The sequence below is a fragment of the Sciurus vulgaris genome (genome assembly GCF_902686455.1).
Source record: "Sciurus vulgaris genome assembly, chromosome: 12".
NCBI lineage: Eukaryota > Metazoa > Chordata > Mammalia > Rodentia > Sciuridae > Sciurus > Sciurus vulgaris.
This window is the reverse complement of record NC_136473.1, coordinates 59,163,573-59,185,650: the sequence shown is the minus strand read 5'-3', so window position 1 is coordinate 59,185,650 and position 22,078 is coordinate 59,163,573. Positions and strand designations below refer to the sequence as shown.

The window sequence follows — 22,078 nt, the reverse complement described above, 5'->3', positions numbered from 1 at the left end:
ATATGTTGTATCACTATTCTCATTTACCTCTAAGTATTTTTTATTTCCTCCCTGATTTCTTCTGCTATCCTTTTATCATTCAATAGCTTGCCAGTTAGTCTTCAGGTGTTGGAGTAACTCCTCTTGTTTACTTTATCATTGATTTCTACTTTCATTTCTTTATGATGTGATAGAATGCAGAATAGTATTTCTAATTTTTTTGTATTTTATGAGAGTTTCCTTGTGGCATAACATATGGTCCGTTTTAGAGAAGGATCCATGTGCCACTGAGAAGAAAGTGTATTTACTCAATGATGGATGATATATTCTATCTATGTCCATTAAGTCTAAATCACCAATTGTATTATTTAGTTCTATAGTTTCTTTTTTTAGTTTTTGTTTGGAAGATCTATCCAGTGATGAGAGAGGTGTCTTAAAGTCACCCGGTATGATTGTGTTGTGGTCTCTTTGAGTCATGAAATTAAGAAGAGTTTGTTTGATGTATGTAGAAGTACCATTATTTGGCATATGTATATTTATGATTGCTATGTCTTGTTGATATATGATTCCCTTAAGCAGTATGAAATGTCCTTCTTTATCCCTTCTTACTAACTTGGTCTGATATGAGGATAGAAACCCCTGCTTCTTTATGCAGTCTATGTGCATGATGTTTTTTCCCAACCTTTCACCCTCAGTCTGTGGATGTCTTTTCCTAGGAGTTGAGTCCCTTGAAGACAGCATATTGCAGGGTCTTTTTTTCTTAATCCAGTCTGCCAGTCTATGTCCTTTAATGATGAGTTTAGTCCATTAACATTCAGGGTTATTATTGAGATATGGTTTGTATTCCTGGTCATCCTGGGGGTTTTCGGTTTTTAACTTGACTTAGTTTCTGCTTTGATTGGCCTTTCCTTTAGTGTAATTTCTCCCTTCACTGGTTTTCAAACTTTTTTCTTTTTCTTTCTTTTTTTTTTTTTTCATTTCCTCCTCATGGAATATTTTGCTGAGAATGTTCTGTAGTTCAGACTTTCTGGTTGTAGTTCTTTTAACTTGTGTTTATCATGGAGGGTTTTTATTTCATCATCAAATTGGAAGCTTAATTTTGCTGGATATACAATTCTCAGTTGGCATCCATTTTCTTTCAGAACTTGATATATGTTATTCCAGACATCCTGGCATTGGGGATCTGGGTTGAGAAATGGGCTGAAATTCTAATTGGTTTCCCCCATATGTAATTTGATTTTTTTTTTTTTTTTTTTTTTTTTTTTTTGGTCTCACAGTCTTTAAAATTCTATCGTTACTCTGTATGTTAGTCATTCTTCTTGCAATGTGCCTTGGAGTGAGTCTACTGTAATTTTGCACATTTGTGGTCCTGTAAGCCTCTTGTAGTTGATTTTCCATTTCATTCTCTAGATTTGGGAAGTTTTCTGATATTATGTCATTGAAAAGATTGTTTATTCATTTGGTTTGTATCTCCATGGCTTTGCCTATTCCAATAAATCTTAAACTTGGTCTTCTCAAGTTATTTCATATTTCTTGGAAGTTGTTCATGGTTTCTTACCATCTTCTTTGTGTGATAAACTTTATTTTCAAGAGTGTATATTGTTTGTTTTCTTTGTCTGAGGTTCTGTCTTGTAAGTGGTCTAGTCTGTTGGTGACACTTTCCATTGAATTTTTAATTTGGTTTACTATTTTCTTCATTTCAGGGACATCTGCTTGATTCCTTTTTATAATCTCTGCTTCTTTATTGAAGTGATCTTTCACTTCCTGTATTTTCTCTGTGGTATCATCCTTTATTTCAAAGATCGGTGTATCTATGTATTTTCTAAACTCTGTCTCTGACATTTCTTCTACTGTGTTGTCCATGGATTCTATTGTTGGAAGATCTTGGTTTGTTTGAGGCACTTTGTTCCCTTGTTTTCTCAAGTTGTTTGTGTGTCTTCTTATCTAGTGGTATGGATCAGAGGCAGTGCAGTTTTTACCCTATAGTCTTTTAGTGTCCCTGAAGGCTTTCAGTACCTCACCTTTAAGGGAGAGACCAATATTAATAGCACCCACCCAATACAAACTATATACCACCTTAAACCATATGGTTTCAATTAAGGATATACAGTAATGATGTGTTCAAATATTGTCTGTGATATAAACCTTAAGTTTGCTAAAAAGGTTTACTGTTTCAAATGATGGACAATGAGGAAACAGAAGTAGTGTAAGATGTGATATATATGAGGGAGGAGAGAAGACATAGGTAAAAATTTATAGTAAGAGTGAGGGAGGAATTAATAGAGGTTGACATTAAGTATGATAGAAGTGAGAAGAATAATTCAGGGAGACAGATAAGTGAGTGAAAAAATACAAACCATTTTTTTAAATTCATTTTTATTGTAAATAAATGGGATACATCTTGTTTCTCTGTTTGTGCATGAAGTAGAGGCATACCATTTGTGTAATCATACATTTACCTAGGGTAATAGTTTTTATTCATTCTGTTATTTTTTTCCTCCCCCCCCACCTCCCACCTCTCTTATACCTCTATAGAGTCCCTACTTCCTCCATTCTTGCCCCCTTCCCATCCCCATATGTATTATCATCCGCTTATCAGTGAGATCATTTGTCCTTTGTTTTTTTGAGATTGGCTTATCTCACTTAGCATGATATTCTCCAATTGCATCCATTTGCCTGCAAATGCCATAATTCTATTATTCTTTATAGCTGAGTAATATTCCATTGTATATATATACCACAGTTTCTTTATCCATTCATCAATTGAAGGACATCTAGGTTGGTTCCACAATCTGGCTATGGTGAATTGAGCAGCTATGAACATTGATGTGGCTGTATCTCTATACTATCCTGATTTTAAGTCATTTGGGTATAGGGCAAGGAGTGGGATAGCTAGGTCAAATGGTGGATCCATTCCAACTTTTCTAAGGAATCTCCATAATGCATTCCAGTGTGGCTGCACTAATTTGCAGCCCCACCAGCAATATATGAGTGTACTTTTTCCCCGCATCCTCGCTAACACCTATTGTTGCTTGTGTTCTTGATAATTGCCATTCTAATTGGGGTGAGATGGAATCTTAGGGTGGTTTTGATTTGTATTTCTCTTATTACTAGAGATGTTGAACATTTTTTCATGTATCTGTTGATTGCTTATAGATCTTCTTCTGTGAAGTGTCTGTTCATATCCTTAGCCCATTTGTTGATTGGATTATTTGTATTCGTGGTGTAGAATTCTTTATATATTCTGGATATTAGTGCTCTATCTGAAGTATGAGTGGCAAAGATTTTCTCCCACTCTGTAGGATCTCTCTTTGCATTGCTGCTGGTTTCCTTTGCTGAGAGAAAGCTATTTTAGTTTGAATCTGTCCCAATTATTGATTCTTGCTTTTATTTCTTGTGCTATGGGAATCCTGTTAAGGAAGTCGATCCTAAGCCAACAAGTTGAGGATTTGGACCTACTTTTTCTTCTATAAGATTCAGGGTCTCTGGTCTGATTTCAAGGACCTTGATCCACTGTGAGTTGATTTTTCAACAGGGTGAGAGATAAGTGTTTAGTTTCATTCTGTTGCACATAGCTTTCCAGTTTTCCCAGCACCATTTGTTGAAGAGGTTATCTTTTCTCCATTGCATATTTTTGTCCCCTTTGTCTAGTATGAGAAATTGTGTTTATTTGGGTTTGTGTCCATGTCCTCTATTCTGTATCATTGATCTACCTGTCTATTTTGGTGCCAATACCATACCATTTTTGTTACTACTACTTTGTAGTATAGTTGAATTTCTGGTATTGTGATACCCCCTGCTTCACTCTTCCTGCTAAGCATTGCTTTAGCTATTCTGGGTTTCTTATTCTTCCAGATGTATTTCATGATTGCTTACTCTATTTCTGTAAGGTACGTCATTCGGATTTTAATTGGAATTGCATTGAATCTGTATAGCACTTTAGGTAGTATGGCCATTTTGACAATATTAATTCTGCCTATCCAGTAACATGGGAGATCTTTCCATCTTCTAAGGTTTTCATTAATTCCTTTCTTTAGTGTTGTGTAGTTCTCATTGTAGAGGTCTTTGACCTCTTTTGTTAGATTGATTCCCAAGAATATTTTTTCCAAAGCGTTTTGAATGGGGTAGTTTTCCTAACTTCTCTTTCTGAAGATTCATCACTTATGTATAAAAATGCATTTGATTTATGAGCATTGATCTTGTAACCTGCTACTCTACTGAATTCACTTATGAATTCTAAAAGTTTTCTGATGGAATTTCGGGGTTCCTCTACATATACAATCATGTCATCAGCAAATAGGAATAGTTTGAGTTCTTCTTTTCCTATTCATATCCCTTTAGTTTTCCTGGTCTGTCTAATTGCTCTGGCTAGAGTTTCGAGGACAATGGTGAATAGAAGTGGTGAAAGAGGGCATCCCTGCCTTTTTCCAGTTTTTAGGGGGAATGCTTTCAGTTTTTCACCATTTAGAATGATATTAGCCATGGGGTTAGCATAGATGGTCTTTACAATGTTAAGGAAAGTTCCCACTCTCCCTATTTTTTTCTAGTGTTTTGAGCATGCAAGGGTGCGGTGTTTGTTCAAATGCTTTTTTCTGCATCTGTCACAATAATCATGTGATTCTTGACTTTAAGTCTATTGATATGGTGAATTACATATTAATTTCTGGATGTTGAACCAACCTTGAATCCCTGGGATAAAACCCATTTGATTGTGGTGCACTATTTTTTAATATATATTTTTATGCGAGTTGCTAAGACTTTTTTGAGAATTTTTGCATCAATGTTCATTAAGGATATTGGTCTGAAATTTTCTTTCCTCGATGTGTCTCTGTCTGGTTTAGGTATCAGGGTGATATTGGCTTCATAGAATGAGTTTGGGAGGGTTCCCTCCTCTTCTATTTCATGAACTACTTTGAGAAGTATTGGAATGAGCTCTTCTTTAAAGGTTTTGTAGAACTTGGCTGAGAACCCATCTGGTCTCGGACTTTTCTTTGTTGGTAGGCTTTTGATGACTTCTTCTATTTCATTCCTTGAAATTGATCTATTTAAATTGTGTATGTCCTCGTGGTTCAGTTTAGGTAGTTCATATGTCTCTAGAAACCTGTTCATGTCTTTGAGATTTTTTATTTTGTTGGAGTATAGATTTTCAAAATAGCTTCTAGTTATGTTTTGTATTTCACTCGTGTCTGTTGTGATATTTCCTTGTTCATTTCGAATTTTAGTAATTTGAATTTTCTCTCTCCTCTTTGTTAGTGTGGCTAAGGGTTTATCAATTTTGTTTATTTTTTCAAAGAACCAACTATTTATTTTGTCAATTTTTTGTATTGTTTCTTTTGTTTCAATTTCATGGATTTCAGCTCTCATTTTAACTATTTCCTGTCTTCTACTACTTTTGGTGTTGCTCTTTTCTTCTTTTTCTAGGGCTTTGAGTTGTAGTGTTAGGTCATTTATTGTTTAATTTTTTCTTCTTTTATTGAATGCAAGATATGAAATAAATTTTCCTCTAAGTACTGCTTTCATAGTGTCCCAGAGATTTTGATATGATATTTCTTTGTTCTCATTTGCCTCTAAAAATTTTTCCTGATGTCTTCTGTTATCCCTTCATCATACACTAGCATATTATTTAATCTCCAGGTGTTGGAGTAATTTCTGCTTTTTATTCTGTCATTTATTTCTAATTTCAATTCATTATGATCTGATAGAATGCAAGTTAGTATCTCTATCTTCTTGTACTTGCTAACATTAGCTTTGTGGCATAAAATATGGCCTATTTTATAGAAGGATCCATGTGCTGCTGAGAAGAAAGTGTATTCGCTCTTGGTTGGATGGTATATTCCAGAAATGTCCATTAAGTCTAAATTATTGATTGTGTTATTGAGATCTATGGTTTCTTTGTTCAATTTTTGTTTGGAGGATCTGTCCAGTGGTGAGAGAGGTGTGTTAAAATCACCTACTATTATTGTGTTGTGGTCTATTTGATTCCTGGCATTGAAAAGGATTTTTTGACACATATGGATGAGCCACTATTTGGGGCATGGATAATTATGATTGTTATGTCTTGCTGATTGATGCTTGCCTTAAGCGGTATGAAATGTCCTTCTTTATCCCTTCTGACTAACCTTGGCTTGAAGGCCACATTATCTGATATGAGCATGGATACCCCAGCTTTTTTGCTGTGTCCATGTGCATGGTATGTTTTTCCCCATTCTTTCACCTTTAGTCTGTGGGTATCTCTTTCTATGAAATGAGTCTCTTGCAGGCATCAAATTGTTGATCTTTCTTTTTAATACAATCTTCCAGTCTATGTCTTTTATTGATGAGTTCAGGCCATTAACATTCAGGGTTATTATTGAGATATGATTTGTATTCCCAGTCATTTGGCTCTTTTTTTTTTTTTTTTTTTTTTTTTTGGCACTACTTGATTTCTCCTTTATTTGGTTGTTCCTTTAGGGTAGTTCCTCCCTTTGCTGATTTACATCTTTTTTTTCATCTCTTCCTCATGGAATATTTTGCTGAGAATGATCTGTAATGCCAGCTTTCTTTTTGTAAATTCTTTTAGCTTTTGTTTATCATGGAAGGATTTTATTTCATCGTCAAATCTGAAGGTAAGTTTTGCTGGGTATAAGATTCTTGGTTGGCACCCATTTTCTTTCAGGGCTTGAAAAATGTTGTTCCAGGCCCTTCTAGCTTTTAGGGTCTGGATTGAAAAATCTACTGATATCTGTGTTGGTTTCTCCCTGAATGTAATTTGATTCTTTTCTCATGCAGCATTTAAAATTCTGTATTTTTTATGTTAGGTATTTTCATTATAATGTGCTTTGGTGTGGGTCTATTGTAATTTTGTGTATTTGGAGTCCTATTATCCTCTTGTACTTGATTTTCCATTTCATTCTTCAGATGTGGGAAATTTTCTCATATTATTTCTTTGAATAGATTATTCATTCCTTTGGTTTGCTCCTCTAAGCCTTCCTCAATCCCAATAATTCTTAATTTTGGCCTTTTCATGATATCCCATAGTTCTTGTCGATTCTCTTCATGATTTCTTACCATCTTCTTTGTTTGGTCAACTTTTTTCGAAGATTAAATATTTATCTTTAATATGTAAGGTTCTGTCTTCCAGGTGTTCTATCCTATTGGTTATGCTTTCTATGGAGTTTTAATTTAGTTTATTGTTTCCTTCATTTCAAGGATTTCTGTTTGTTTTTTCAATATTTCTAACTCTTTATTGAAATGATCTTTTGCTTCCTGTATTTGCTCTTTTAACTTTTGAGTGGTGTGATCATTCAATGCCTGCATTTGCTCTTTCATCTCCTCGTTTGCTTCCTTTATTGCTTTGATTATGTACATTCTGAACTCCCTTTCTAACATTTCTTCTGCCATGCTGTCATTGGATTTTATTGCTATACCATCTAGGTTTGTTTGGGACATTTTCTTCCCTTGTTTTCTCATATTGTTCAGGTATCTACCCCTCTAGTAATGAAACTTCAGGATATTGCAGATTTCCTCTATTGACTAATATTGTCTCTGTAGATTTCCAATAACTCATTTCTTAGCCTTCAATAGCCTGAAGTCTTGGAGGAACATGGTAATGCAGTGCTCCACTAGGAAGCTTGCCTTCTAGGGGTGGTGGCCTTCAAGTGGGGTATATTCCCCGGTGGCTCTGAGTTGGTCCTGAGTCTCTCAATATCTCCTCTTCTTGGCTCCTGGGTCTTGTCAAAGGTCCTCTAGCCTCCTGTAGGTGTCTCAGGAAGGGAGTTTCCCTTCCAATGATGATGGCCACACCCTCAGGAGTTATTCAAAATGCCTGCACCAGCCTACAAAGAAGCCTCTGGCTAGTTCCATGATAGTGATAAACCTCGCCATGGTGGAGGTGGGGTTTTTCAGTGATCATGTATGTCTTTGGTCTGGTGGTTGGGAGGGTTGGCTGCCCGCCGCCCAGCTCTTCAAGGCAGGTGGGTTGGGTGTCCACCTGCTACCTCCCAATGCAAGTGGCCTGACTCACCCGCCCACTCACTCTGCAACTGAGACCAACCCCAAACCATTTTTATAAAAGGAAAAATATAAGAATATACAACACAACTATACTATACTATTCAGATATTCCATTCCTCAATAAATTGCTGTGTGAACCATGTTTAGATTCAAAGATGGTAGAACTGTGAGAGAGAGGACCAGAAAAAGGGAAGTCTCAATGGAAAATTGAATGATTATTTGTATTGAGTTCCAAAAATTTTCTCAGCTTCCCTTCTCCGCCAACAGGTGGGGTTTCCTGAAATTTGATGTTAGCTCCAGTCCAGTGGAGGAACAGTTGCATGGGCTAGCCAATAAGAAGGTGTCCTCACACCTTCTTCCAGTCTTCCCACCCATCGTAGATGACCCCTTCTGTCCCTGCATCCTTCAGGTCTCACTGAACTGGAGAGAGCCTGGTTTAATCCAGTGTCTCCAACCTGTGCTCCCCCTGAGGCACTGCCCCTAGTCTCTGGCTTTCCACAGGCTTGCCAGACCCAGACTGGGCCATGCCAACCTAGCTACAATCTGATGCACCTGGGCTTCAGCTTCCCCAGGCTCTGTCTTGCTGCAGTCCCAATATCTCAGTGACCCTTCAACTTGCAGGGGGACAACCAGGGATGTGCTCACACAAAGAAATGACCCTGCAAAGAGGCAGCCAGATGGCAGACACTAGCCTATCTAGCAGAAAGATCTCAGGTGCAACCAGACCTGCAGGTACCCCAATGTATCCCTAGACTGTGGCCAGTGTCCCAAGAAGGCGGTGGCTGGGTGTAACCAAACCTGTTGGTACTGTGAAAATGAACTTCCAGGCAACAGTGGGCAGCAGGTGATCCACTGGCAGTGTGCAGGCAATCTGCAGGTTAACAGTGAACAATTGGCAGATGGATGTCTGCCATGGGTAGGTGAAAAGTGGATGATAGCCAGGCAAGAGGTGTGCAGATGGGCAAATGGTGATAGATAGGTGGTTATAGATAGGCGATCTGCATTCAAAAGGTCACTAATCTCTGCAGACAAATGGGGTTAAGCAGCAGGGGATCATTGGGCAGTGACTGATGCCTCACAGATAAACACTATTTTGTCTGCTTGACTTCTGAGTCATGGAGCAACAAGTGAATGCAGCCTTCCTCTAGTCCACCATTTTGGATCTCCACAAATGGCTTATTTTAATCTGTCATTTTGCATCAAAGAAACTGTTCAGGGCTAATATTAAATGGAGGAACTTTTATCAATTGGAAAAAGAAAGTCAGATCCATGGGTTCATTAGTGCTAATTAAAAGAAAAAGTACTATGATCACAAAGGAAAACATTTATGTGGGGAACATGACCACAACACTAATATTGTGATATTTGTAAACTCCGATGTTCCCAGTCATCACATATGTAGTATGTTGGAGAATATTGACATTGTTTGGTAGGCCATTTTCAAAACTGCATACTCATTCAGAAAATACACTAAAACACAAAAATATTTAATGACAATCTTGTAAATATTGTTACCTTTGCATATATGTGAAACAAGTATATTTTTGTGTTGATACTTTTTAAATTATTCAATGTACTAAATTGTCTTAAGTTTTTTAAGACAGCTCTGTTGAAAACACAGAGACACTGAGTAGTTATTAAAGAAGTCCATGTTGATATGATTAAACTGAGATTTTGAAACCCAGGAAATTAAATACCATCTGATTGTTGTAAATCAGGTTGTAAGTTTAGATAACATATTTGAAAAATTATTTAGTAAAGAAAGGGTTTTTGTTGGCAGCTCTCATCCATTTTTGGTTCTTGACTTGAATAAAGCAGGGAAATTGTGATAATGTTAGATTTAAAGGTTTTTTAAAAAAATTGTTTAGTGTACACGGACACAATATATTCCTTTTATTTATGTATTTCTATGTGGTGCTCAGGATTGAAACAGTGCCTCAGGCTTACTAGGCAAGTGCTCTACCACTGAGCCAAACCACAGCCCCTTAAAGGTTTTTCATAATAAGACATATACTTGATCAAATTTAGAAATTAGTGGCAGAGCTCTATTGTGGCAAATTATATACTCCAGATTTTTCTGCACAGAAAAATATAGCAGGCTATTCCCTAAGGAAAACAGTTCTTTTCACCACTTCTCTATGAAGATCACGTTTTGTCTTCTACACTTTGTCCACTTGGCTCTGTCAAGGCTTCCTTCTCCCCTCCATGAGCTCTTCTATCCAGTCTGTGTTCATCTCTGTCGACATGCCCCATGGACATAAGCAGTTCTCAGGTACCTGCTCACACCACATAGGAATCTCTCAGCCTGAAAATCTCCTCTCAGCTCTTTCCTTGCCTCTTTTGGAAATGTTTGCTGTTTGCAGATTTTCACTATATGTGACATTTTATGTATATGTGATAGCTCCTGAGCAGAAACATTTGTTTCTCCAGATGTGAGTGGCACAGATTTAACTTCTGTGCAAGACATGCCTGTGGCTTCAAGAAAAGAAGACACATATGTTCATTTTATTGTGGACATTGAGCTCCAGAAGCATATTGAAAAATTAACAAAGGTTTTTAATCATCAGTCACTGACTTCTTAAGGACATGGTCCTCATCTGGGTTTGTGTACATAATATACTTAACACAGGATCATACAGAAGTATGTCACATGATAATACATATTGATTTAATGAAAGTCAAATCAATGATTACTTAAAAATGAAATTAGCAATTGTATTATCTAATAATATGATTAAACATTACTGAATAGTAAAAATTCATTGTCTATTATAAGAAAACGGAAACATTCTTCTCATACTGCAGAGTTAAGGGAAGCAAGTTCCTTAGAAATTACCTCAGGTTCCCTTAAGAACCTAATAATTAGAGGCCGCTCAGCACAGCGCTGGGACTCAGAGCAACCGCCGGGGCTCCGGGTGGCGGCCCAGAGGTGGGGCTGCGAGGAAAGCTGTTTGGACTCAGAGCAACCACTCCTGAATGCTGGGGCCTGCCCGGAGGAGGAGGAGGAGGAGGAGCGTGGCCGCTTGGATTCGGAGTGACTATACCAGAGCTATGGGCAGTTGCCGGAGGAGGAGCTGCGTGGCAAGCTGTTTGGACTCAAAGAGACCGTTCCTGAACATGGGGGGGGGGCTGCCTGGAGGAGGAGGAGGAGGAGGAGGACTCGCAGTGACTGCGTTGGAGCTCCAGGCAGCTGCTCAGAGGAGGAGGCAAGTGGTGAGTTGTTTGGACTCAAAGTGACTGCTCCTGAACACCGAGGGGCTGCCTGGAGGAGGAGTGCGGTGGGTCACTTGGTCTCGAGTGGCCGCACCAGAGCTCCAGGCGGCTGCCCAGAGGAGGTGTGCAGTGGGTCATGTGGACTCAGAGCGACTCAGAGTGACTCAAAGTGACCGCTCCTGAACACCTGGGGGGGCTACCTGGAGGAGGAGGAGGAACAGGGCCAGTCACGTGGACTCCAAGTAACTGCCCAGGACTACGGGTTGTTTGCAGGAGGAGAAGGAGCACAGTGAGTTGCTTGGACTCCTGGTGACCGCACTGGAACACCAGGCGGCTTTCTGGATGAAGAGGCGAGTGGCGGGTCTCTGAGACGCGGAGCAATTGTACGGGCCCCAGGTGGCTGCTCAGAGGAGGGGCCGCATAGCCAGGCGATTAGGTGCAGAGCAGGGTCCCAGGACCTAGGAGGCTTCTTGGTGGAAGGGCCGCACAGAGACAGGCTTAGGGGTGGAGTGAAGGTTCCAGGACTGTGGGCAGATTCTCTGAGGAGAGGCAGCCTAAGGAGACTTATCTGCGAAGTGTGAGACTCCCAGGCCCAGGAGGTAGGTCCGGGCCCCTGGGAACGTTGCGGAGGAAGGCAGCCCAGCCCAGGCGGTAGCTGTAGATTGAGAGGAACCTCTAGGAGGGGAACTGACCAGCGAGACCTCCCCACCAGGTGAGTCTTCCCTGCCGGGTGAGGTTTTCCCACAAGGACAGTAAAATCAGAGACACAGGCCCAAACAGGCCTTGCCTCAGCCTGCAGCCTAGTTCCCCTTTGGATGACCATTGGTCAACAAGTGGAGGCACCTCTGCCCACTAGCAGGGAATATACCCCACCTGAAGGCCACTACTCCTAGAGAGGCAGCTTCCTGGTGGAGCACTGCACTATCAACTTCCTCCAAGACTTCAGCCTACTGAAGGCTAAGGGGGGATATATATAGAAATCTTCAGGGACATTGTAAGTCAATAGAGAAAATCTGCAATATCTCAGCGGTCCACTGATACCTGAACAATATGAGAAAACAAGGGAAGAAAATGCCCCAAACAAATCTAGATGTTACATCAATAAAACCCAATGACAGCATGGCAGAAGAAATGACAGAAAAGGAGTTCAGAATGTACATAATTAAAATGATCAGAGAAGCAAACGATGAGATGAAAGAGCAAATGCAGGGGCGGCGGGGAGGGGAGGCGGTGGTGGCAGCCATGTTGTTGTGAGTCCCTGTGTCTCACCCTGGGTACTTCGGTGGTTCGGAGGAGGAGGGGGAGAAGAAGGAGGAGGTGGGGTGGCGGGGAGGGAGGTAGGAGGAGAAAGAAGACATTGCCACCACCGAAGGCGGAGGAGGGGGAGGACGGCCAAGAGCGACGCCGCCGGTGCCCAACTGTCGGTGTCCCCAGCTGAGGCAGCACGGCCGCAGCAGCCCTGTTTGATCTGTGGATGAAATGAATCATGATTTTCAAGCTCTTGCACTAGAATCTCGGGGAATGGGAGAGCTTTTGCCTACCAAAAAGTTTTGGAACCTGATGATTCAACAAAAGATGGACAAAAAGGCATATTTCTTGGGGATGATGAATGGAGAGAGACTGCATGGGGAACTTCTCATCATTCAATGTCCCAACCTATTATGGTACAGAGAAGATCTGGACAGAGTTTTCATGGAAACAGTGAAGTAAATGCAATACTGTCTCCGCGATCAGAAAGTGGAGGCCTTGGCGTGAGCATGGTAGAATATGTATTAAGTTCTTCTCCTGCTGATAAATTGGATTCTCGTTTTAGGAAAGGAACTTTTGGCACTAGAGATGCTGAAACAGATGGACCTGAGAAAGGAGATCAAAAAGGCAAGGCTTCTCCATTTGAGGAGGACCAAAACAGAGATCTTAAACAAGGAGATGATGATGATTCTAAAATAAATGGCAGAAGTTTGCCAAATGGAATGGATGCCGATTGCAAAGATTTTAATCGTACTCCTGGAAGTCGTCAAGCCTCTCCAACTGAAGTAGTTGAGCGCCTTGGCCCCAATACTAATCCCCAAGAAGGATTGGGTCCTCTTCCTAATCCTACAGCTAATAAGCCACTTGTTGAAGAATTTTCAAATCCTGAAACTCAGAATCTGGATGTCATGGAACAAGTTGGTCTGGATTCCTTACAGTTCAACTATCCTGGTAACCAGGTACCCATGGACTCTTCAGGAGCTACTGTAGGCCTCTTTGAGTACAGTTCCCAGCAGCAGCTCTTTCAGAGGACTAATGCATTAACAGTTCAGCAGTTAACTGCAGCTCAACAGCAGCAATATGCATTAGCAGCAGCTCAGCAACCACATATCAGCCTTGCTCCAGCTGCATTTGTGCCAAATCCATATATTATTAGTGCTGCTCCTCCAGGGACTGATCCATATACTGCAGCAGGATTGACTGCAGCAGCAACATTAGCAGGTCCAGCTGTGGTTCCACCTCAGTATTATGGTGTTCCATGGGGGGTGTATCCAGCCAACTTATTTCAGCAACAAGCTGCAGCTGCAGCAAGCAATACAGCCAATCAGCAAGCAGCCTCACAAGCTCAGCCTGGACAGCAACAGGTTCTTCGTGCTGGAGCAGGTCAGCGTCCTCTTACTCCCAATCAGGGTCAACAAGGGCAGCAAGCAGAATCACTTGCAGCTGCTGCAAATCCAACTTTGGCATTTGGTCAGGGTCTTGCTACAGGCATGCCAGGATATCAAGTACTAGCTCCAACTGCCTATTATGATCAGACCGGTGCCTTAGTGGTTGGCCCTGGAGCAAGAACTGGCCTTGGAGCTGAAGTTTGATTAATGGCTCCAACACCTGTTTTAATTAGTTCAGCAGTAGCACAGGCTGCAGCAGTGGCAGCAGCTGGAGGAACTGCAAATAGTCTTACAGGCAGTACAAATGGTCTGTTTTGGCCAATTGGCACTCAGCCACCTCAGCAGCAGCAGCAACAACAACCAAGCACTAATCTGCAGTCTAATTCATTTTATGGGAGCAGTTCTTTGAGTAATAGCTCCCAGAGCAGTTCTTTATTTTCTCATGGACCTGTTCAACCTGGAAGTACATCTCTTGGATTTGGAAGTGGTAGTTCTTTGGGTGCTGCTATTGGCTCAGCCCTCAGTGGATTTGGTTCATCAGTTGGCAGTTCTGCAAGTAGTAGTGCCACAAGGAGAGAGTCTCTATCTACTAGCTCTGACTCGTACAAAAGATCTAGTAGCAGCCTAGCACCCATAGGGCAACCATTTTACAATAGTCTGGGATTTTCCTCCTCTCCAAGTCCAATAGGCATGCCTCTGCCAAGCCAAACTCCAGGACATTCACTTACGCCACCGCCATCACTTTCATCACATGGATCCTCATCCAGTTTGCATTTAGGAGGACTGACAAATGGTAGTGGTCGATATATCTCTGCAGCACCTGGAGCAGAAGCAAAATATCGAAGTGCTTCAAGCACTTCCAGTCTATTTAGCTCCAGCAGCCAGCTCTTTCCTCCTTCTCGGCTTCGGTATAATAGGTCTGATATTATGCCCTCTGGCCGCAGTAGATTATTGGAAGATTTCAGAAATAACTGCTTCCCAAACCTTCAACTTAGAGACTTGATTGGACATATAGTTGAGTTTTCTCAAGACCAGCATGGTTCTAGGTTTATACAGCAAAATTTAAAGAGAACTACTCCAGCCGAGCGACAGATGGTATTTAATGAAATTTTACAGGCAGCCTATCAATTAATGACTGTGTTTTTGGCAACTACGTTATACAGAAGTTTTTTGAGTTTGGGACTTTGGATCAAAAATTAGCCTTGGCTACTCGTATTCGTGGTCATGTTCTGCCTTTAGCCTTACAGATGTATGGCTGCCGTGTTATTCAAAAAGCATTAGAGTCTATTTCTTCTGACCAGCAGAGTGAAATGGTTAAGGAGCTAGATGGTCATGTACTCAAATGTGTAAAAGATCAGAATGGAAACCACGTTGTACAAAAATGTATTGAATGTGTTCAGCCACAGTCACTGCAGTTCATCATTGATGCTTTCAAAGGACAAGTATTTGTGCTCTCCACCCATCCTTACGGCTGCAGAGTAATTCAGCGTATTCTAGAGCATTGTACTGCAGAACAGACCTTACCCATCTTGGAAGAACTTCACCAACATACAGAGCAGTTAGTACAGGATCAGTATGGCAATTATGTTATTCAGCATGTACTGGAACATGGTCGACCGGAAGACAAGAGCAAAATTGTTTCTGAAATCAGAGGAAAGGTGTTAGCTCTGAGTCAACACAAATTTGCCAGCAATGTGGTAGAAAAATGTGTTACTCATGCCTCCCGTGCTGAGAGAGCTTTACTGATTGATGAAGTTTGCTGCCAGAATGATGGTCCTCACAGTGCCTTATACACCATGATGAAGGATCAGTATGCCAATTATGTGGTTCAGAAGATGATTGATATGGCTGAACCTGCTCAGAGAAAGATAATCATGCACAAGATTCGATCTCACATTACTACTTTGTGCAAATACACATATGGAAAGCATATACTGGCCAAGTTGGAAAAATATTATTTGAAAAATAGCCCAGATCTAGGGCCTATTGGAGGACCACCAAATGGAATGCTGTAAAGGAAAAAAGAAGGAAGATGATTTAACCATGTGAGAAGACTATTTCTTTTGTGAATTATCAAAACACAACTCAACTATGAATCTTTTTTTTAATGCAAAATTAAATTAAATTTAAAAAAAATAAATTTAATTTTTTTTAATGCAAAAGTATTTATTGACTTTATTCATCCATTTGTAAATTTTTTAAGGTTCTTGTGTATATTTGGGGGGTGGGGGTGGTGAATTATAAATTATATTCAGCCCTGAATGGAGACCTATCAGATTGGATTGCTAGCAAAGCACAGAATGCCTGTATATGATGTAACTGTATCAAAAAAAAAAAGTTGTCACATATTTTGTAAATTTTTATCTTGTAAAGTCACAAAAATAGTTTTTAAAGGAAAAAGTACAGTATTCTTTTAAAAAACTGGCTTGCAGTCTGGTAGGTCTACAACCCCATAGCACAACAGGTTTATAGAGATGTATATAGAATTACAGTCCTTAGTTTTTTTCCTTTGCGTGAAGCCTTTTATAACAGATTAACAATCAACTGCATAAATATTATTAATATTTTAAAAAGAGAAAGTTAAGTTGTATTTTGATAATTCACAAACTATCATGCAAATAAAAACTCAGCAAGTAAGACAAGAATAAAATGATTTGAGATAAAAGGAACTTAACATTATTTACGGTTGATGTGGTTTTTAATACAGATACTGCCCTATAATGTCTCTGGCAATGTACAGAAGTGTTGTATATACTTACATATGTAATTGTTGTAAGAGTTAGGAAAAAAACAAAATCATGGTGACACTTCCATCCAGCTAAGTGCACTAAATGAGAAGTTTCATATTAACTTTTCAGTTTGGTTTGCAATGAGAAAGAGTGGAAATTTGTATTTTGTTTTGCTTACAGAATTACAAAGGCATGTTGAGGACGTGTTGAGCTTAATTTTGCTTTTTCCTAGTAGATGCAGAAAGTAGGAAACAGGTGAAAAGGGGCCACTGAAAAGTGAATTTGATAGCTCAACATTTAAGCATGATTACATATTCAGATAGCTTTCTTTGCTTCCTATAAATATATGCATTGTGTGTGTAGTAATAGATGTAAGTTTACACTTTAAAAGCAAATCTTGTTTCAATGTTTATTCTAAATCCTTGCTAATTTAGTAGTGATACTTTCCTTGGTTGTACAGGTGTACATTTGTAAACCTTCACGCTGTAAATGGAATTTGTTTTATCTCTTTGGGAAACATTTGCATTTTAGTGTACATTTATGTCCCTGCCCTCTTTGACCTGGCAATATAATGTTGTATAATGTAAATTTATTTCTCCAAATTGAGAGTGATTTTTAAAAAATTTTTTATCTTTATATGGTTTCAGAAGTATGAGCCAGCTTTCTTTTTATTATTGTGAGAAACATTTTGTTTTATAACATAGTTGTTGACTCTGTTAATATGGACATGCTAGGATTTGGATCATTTTCAATTGAAGTCAGGGTATTGTGCATAAAGAAAGTATTGGACTGAGATATTTGCTTACCAAGGAGGCCAATGCTTTTTCCATCTTATTAAATGTGATGTGATTTTTTTCTTTGTACAGAAGAGTACTGTATTTTTGAATAGCCTACTCCCAAGTAAGAGCAAATCTGTATGATAACTTTTTTTCTCTGCACATAAGACATTATAACAGTAACATGATGTACATTTACAAGCGGCCTTATGTACATTTCCCAACAATCTTTTTAAGGCAAAATTGTGACCATATGTGTATAATTAACATCGTTTTTAATCCTTTGCCTATGAAAAAAAAAAAAGAAAGAGCAAATGCAGGCATTGAATGATCGCACCAATCGACAGTTAAAAGAGCAAATACAGGAAGCAAAAGATCATTTCAATAAAGAGTTGGAGATATTGAAAAAAAAACAAACAGAAATCCTTCAAATGAAGAAAACAATAAACCAAATTAAAAACTCCATAGAAAGCATATCCAATAGCATAGGACACCTGGAAGAAAGAACCTCAGACATTGAAGACAAAATATTTAACCTTGAAAACAAAGTTGAACAAACAGAGAAGATGGTAAGAAATCATGAACAGAATCTACAAGAACTATGGGATATCATGAAAAGGCCAAATTTAAGAATTATTGGCATTGAGGAAGGCTTAGAGAAACAAACCAAAGGAATAAATAATCTATTCAATGAAATAATATCAGAAAATTTCCCAAATCTGAAGAATGAAATGGAAAATCAAGTTCAAGAGGATAATAGGACTCCAAATACACAAAATTACAACAGACCCACACCAAGGCACATTATAATGAAAATACCTAACATACAAAATAAAGACAGAATTTTAAAGGCTGTGAGAGAAAAGAACCAAATTACATTCAGGGAGAAACCAATACGGATATCAGCAGATTTTTCAATCCAAATCCTAAAAGCTAGAAGGGCCTGGAACAACATTTTTCAAGCCCTGAAAGAAAATGGATGCCAACCAAGAATCTTATACCCAGCAAAACTTACCTTCAAATTTGACAATGAAATAAAATACTTCCATGATAAACAAAAGCTAAAAGAATTTACAAAAAGAAAGCTGCCATTACAAAACATTCTCAGCAAAATATTCCATGAGGAAGAGATGAAAAACAAAGAAACAAATCAGCAAAGGGAGGAATTATCCTAAAGGAATTGTCAAGTAAAGGAGGAACCAGGTCATGTAAAATAAATAAATAAAATTCAAAAAATGAACCAAATGACTGGGAAACCAAATCATATCTCAATAATAACCCTGAATGTTAATGGCCTGAATATATCAATCAAAAGACATAGACTGGCAGATTGGATTAAAAAGAAAGATCCAACAATATGCTGCCTGCAAGAGACTCACCTCATAGAAAAAGATACTCATAGACTAAAGGTGAAAGGATGGGGAAAAACATACCATGCACGTGGATTCAGCAAAAAAGCTCGAGTATCCATTCTCATTTCAGATAATGTGGACTTCAAGCCAAAGTTAGTCAGAAGGGATAAAGAAGGTCATTTCATACTGCTTAAGGGAAGCATAAATCAGCAAGATATAACAATCATAAACATCTATGCCCCAAACAGTGGCTCATCCATGTATGTCAAACAAATCCTTCTCAATTTCAGAAACCAAATAGACCATAATACAATAACACTAGGTGATTTTAACACACCTCTTTCACCACTGGACAGAACTTCCAAACAAAAATTGAATAAAGAAACCATAGGTCTCAATAACACAATCAATAATTTAGACTTAACAGACATTTATAGAATATACCATCCAACCAAGAGCAAATACACTTTCTTCTCAGCAGCACATGGATCCTTCTCTAAAATAGACCATATATTATGCCACAAAGCTAATGTTAGCAAATACAAGAAGATAGAGACACTAGCATGTATTCTATCAGATCATAATGGATTGAAGTTAGAAATAAATGAAAGAGTAAAAAGCAGAAACTGCTCCAACACCTGGAGATTAAATAATATGCTATTATATGATGAATGGATAACAGAAGATATTAGGAAGAAAATTAAAAAATTCTTAGAGGTAAATGAGAACAAAGAAACATCATATCAAAATCTCTGGGACACTATGAAAGCAGTACTTAGAGGGAAATTTATTTCATGGAGTGCATTTAATAAAAGAAGTAAAACTCAACAAATAAACAACCTAACACTACAGCTCAAAGCCCTAGAAAAAGAAGAACAGAACACCACCAAAAGTAGTAGAAGACAGGTAATAGTTAAAATCGGAGCTGAAATCAATGAAATTGAAACAAAAGAAACAATACAAAAAATTGACAAAATAAATAGTTGGTTCTTTGAAAAAATAAACAAAATTGATAAACCTTTAGCCACACTAACAAAGAAAAGACGAGAGAAAACCCAAATCACTAAAATTCGGAATGAACAAGGAAATATCACAACAGACACGACTGAAATACAAAACATAATTAGAAGCTGTTTTGAAAATCTATACTCCAACAAAATAGAAAATTTCGAAGACATCAACAGGATTCTAGAGACATATGAATTGCCTAAACTGAACGAGGAGGACATACACAATTTACATAGACCAATTTCAAGTACTGAAATTGAAGAAGTCATCAAAAGCCTACCAACAAAGAAAAGTCCAGGACCAGATGGGTTCTCAACCGAGTTCTACAAAACCTTTAAAGAAGAGCTCATTCCAATACTTCTCAAAGTATTCCATAAAATAGAAGAGGAGGGAACCCTCCCAAACTCATTCTATGAAGCCAATATCACACTGATACCTAAACCAGACAGAGACTCATCAAGGAAAGAAAATTTCAGACCAATATCCTTAATGAACATCGACGCAAAAATTCTCAACAAAATTTTAGCAAATCCCATACAAAAACATATTAAAAAGATAGTGCACCATGATCAACTGGGTTTCATCCCAGGGATGCAAGGTTGGTTCAACATCTGGAAATCAATAAATGTCATTCACCATATCAATAGACTTAAAGTCAAGAATCACATGATTATTTCAATAGATGCAGAAAAAGCATTTGATAAAATACAGCACCCCTTCATGCTCAAAACACTAGAAAAAATAGGGATAGTGGGAACATTCCTTAACATTGTAAAGGCTATCTATGCTAAGCCCATGGCTAATATCATTCTAAATGGTGAAAAACTGAAAGCATTCCCCCTAAAAACTGGAACAAGGCAGGGATGCCCTCTTTCACCACTTCTATTCAATATCATCCTTGAAACTCTAGCCAGAGCAATTAGACAAACCAAAGAAATTAAAGGGATACAAATAGGCAAAGAAGAACTCAAACTATTCCTATTTGCTGATGATATGATTATATACTTAGAGGAACCAGGAAATTCCACCAGAAAACTTTTAGAACTCATAAGTGAATTCAGTAAAGTAGGGGGATATAAGATCAATGCACATAAATCTAATGCATTTTTATACATAAGTGATGAATCTTTGGAAAGAATAATCAGGAAAACTACCCCATTCACAATAGCCTCGAAAAAAAAAAAAAACTTGGCAATAAATCTCACAAAAGAGGTGAAAGACCCTTATAATGAGAACTACAGAACACTAAAGAAAGAAATTAAAGAAAACCTTAGAAGATGGAAAGATTTCCCATGTTCTTGGATAGGAAGAATTAATATTGTCAAAATGGCCATACTACCTAAAGTGCTATACAGATTCAATGCAATTCCAATTAAAATCCCAATGATGTACCTTAGAGAAATAGAGCAAGAAATTATGAAATTCATCTGGAAGAATAAGAAACCCAGAATAGCTAAAGCAATCCTTAGCAGAAAGAGTAAAGAAGGGGGTATCACAATACCAGATCTTTAACTCTACTACAAAGCAACAGTAACAAAAACGGCATGGTATTGGTACCAAAATAGAAAGGTAGATCAATGGTACAGAATAGAGGACATGGACACAAACCCAAATAAACACAATTTTCTCATACTAGACAAAAGTGCCAAAAATATGCAATGGAGAAAAGATAGCCTCTTCAACAAATGGTGCTGGGATAGTTGAAAATCTATATGCAACAGAATGAAACTAAACCCATATCTGTCACCATGCAGGAAACTAAACTCAAAATGGATTAAGGACCTTGGAGTGAGACCAAAGACCCTGCAGATTACAGAAGAAAAAGTAGGTCCAGATCTTCAACATGTTGGCTTAGGACCAGACTTCCTCAACAAGACTCCCATAGCACAAGAAATAAAAGCAAGAATCAATAACTGGGATAGATTCAAACTAAAAAGCTTTCTCTCAGCAAAGGAAACTATCAGCAATGTGAAGAAAGAGCCTACAGAGTGGGAGAAAATCTTTGCCAATCATACTTCAAATAAAGCATTAATCTCCAGAATCTATAAAGAACTCAAAAAACTCTACACCAAGAATGCAAATAATCCAGTCAAAAAATGGGCTAAGGAAATGAATAGACACTTCACAGAAGAAGATCTACAAGCAATCAACAAACGTATGGAAAAAATGTTCAACATCTCTAGTAATAAGAGAAATGCAAATCAAAACCACCCTAAGATTCCATCTCACCCCAATTAGAATGCCGATTATCAAGAATACAAGCAACAACAGGTGTTGGTGAGGATGTGGGGAGAAAGGTACACTCATACATTGCTGGTGGGGCTGCAAATTAGTGCAGCCACTCTGAAAAGCAGTGTGGAGATTCCTCAGAAAGCTTGGAATGGAACCACCAT

At 38.5% G+C, this 22,078-nt stretch overlaps 1 protein-coding gene across 1 annotated transcript; it reads left to right on the top strand.

Moving 5' to 3' along the window:
- The first annotated feature begins 12,690 nt into the window (after positions 1–12,690).
- Positions 12,691–15,914, top strand: LOC306642377 (pumilio homolog 2-like). Its single transcript, XM_079108112.1, is given in 4 exon segments — positions 12,691–12,739; positions 12,742–14,021; positions 14,025–14,955; positions 14,958–15,914. Coding segments are annotated over 4 exon segments (3,123 nt in total). The 5' UTR covers positions 12,691–12,705; the 3' UTR covers positions 15,836–15,914.
- The last annotated feature ends 6,164 nt before the right edge of the window (positions 15,915–22,078 follow it).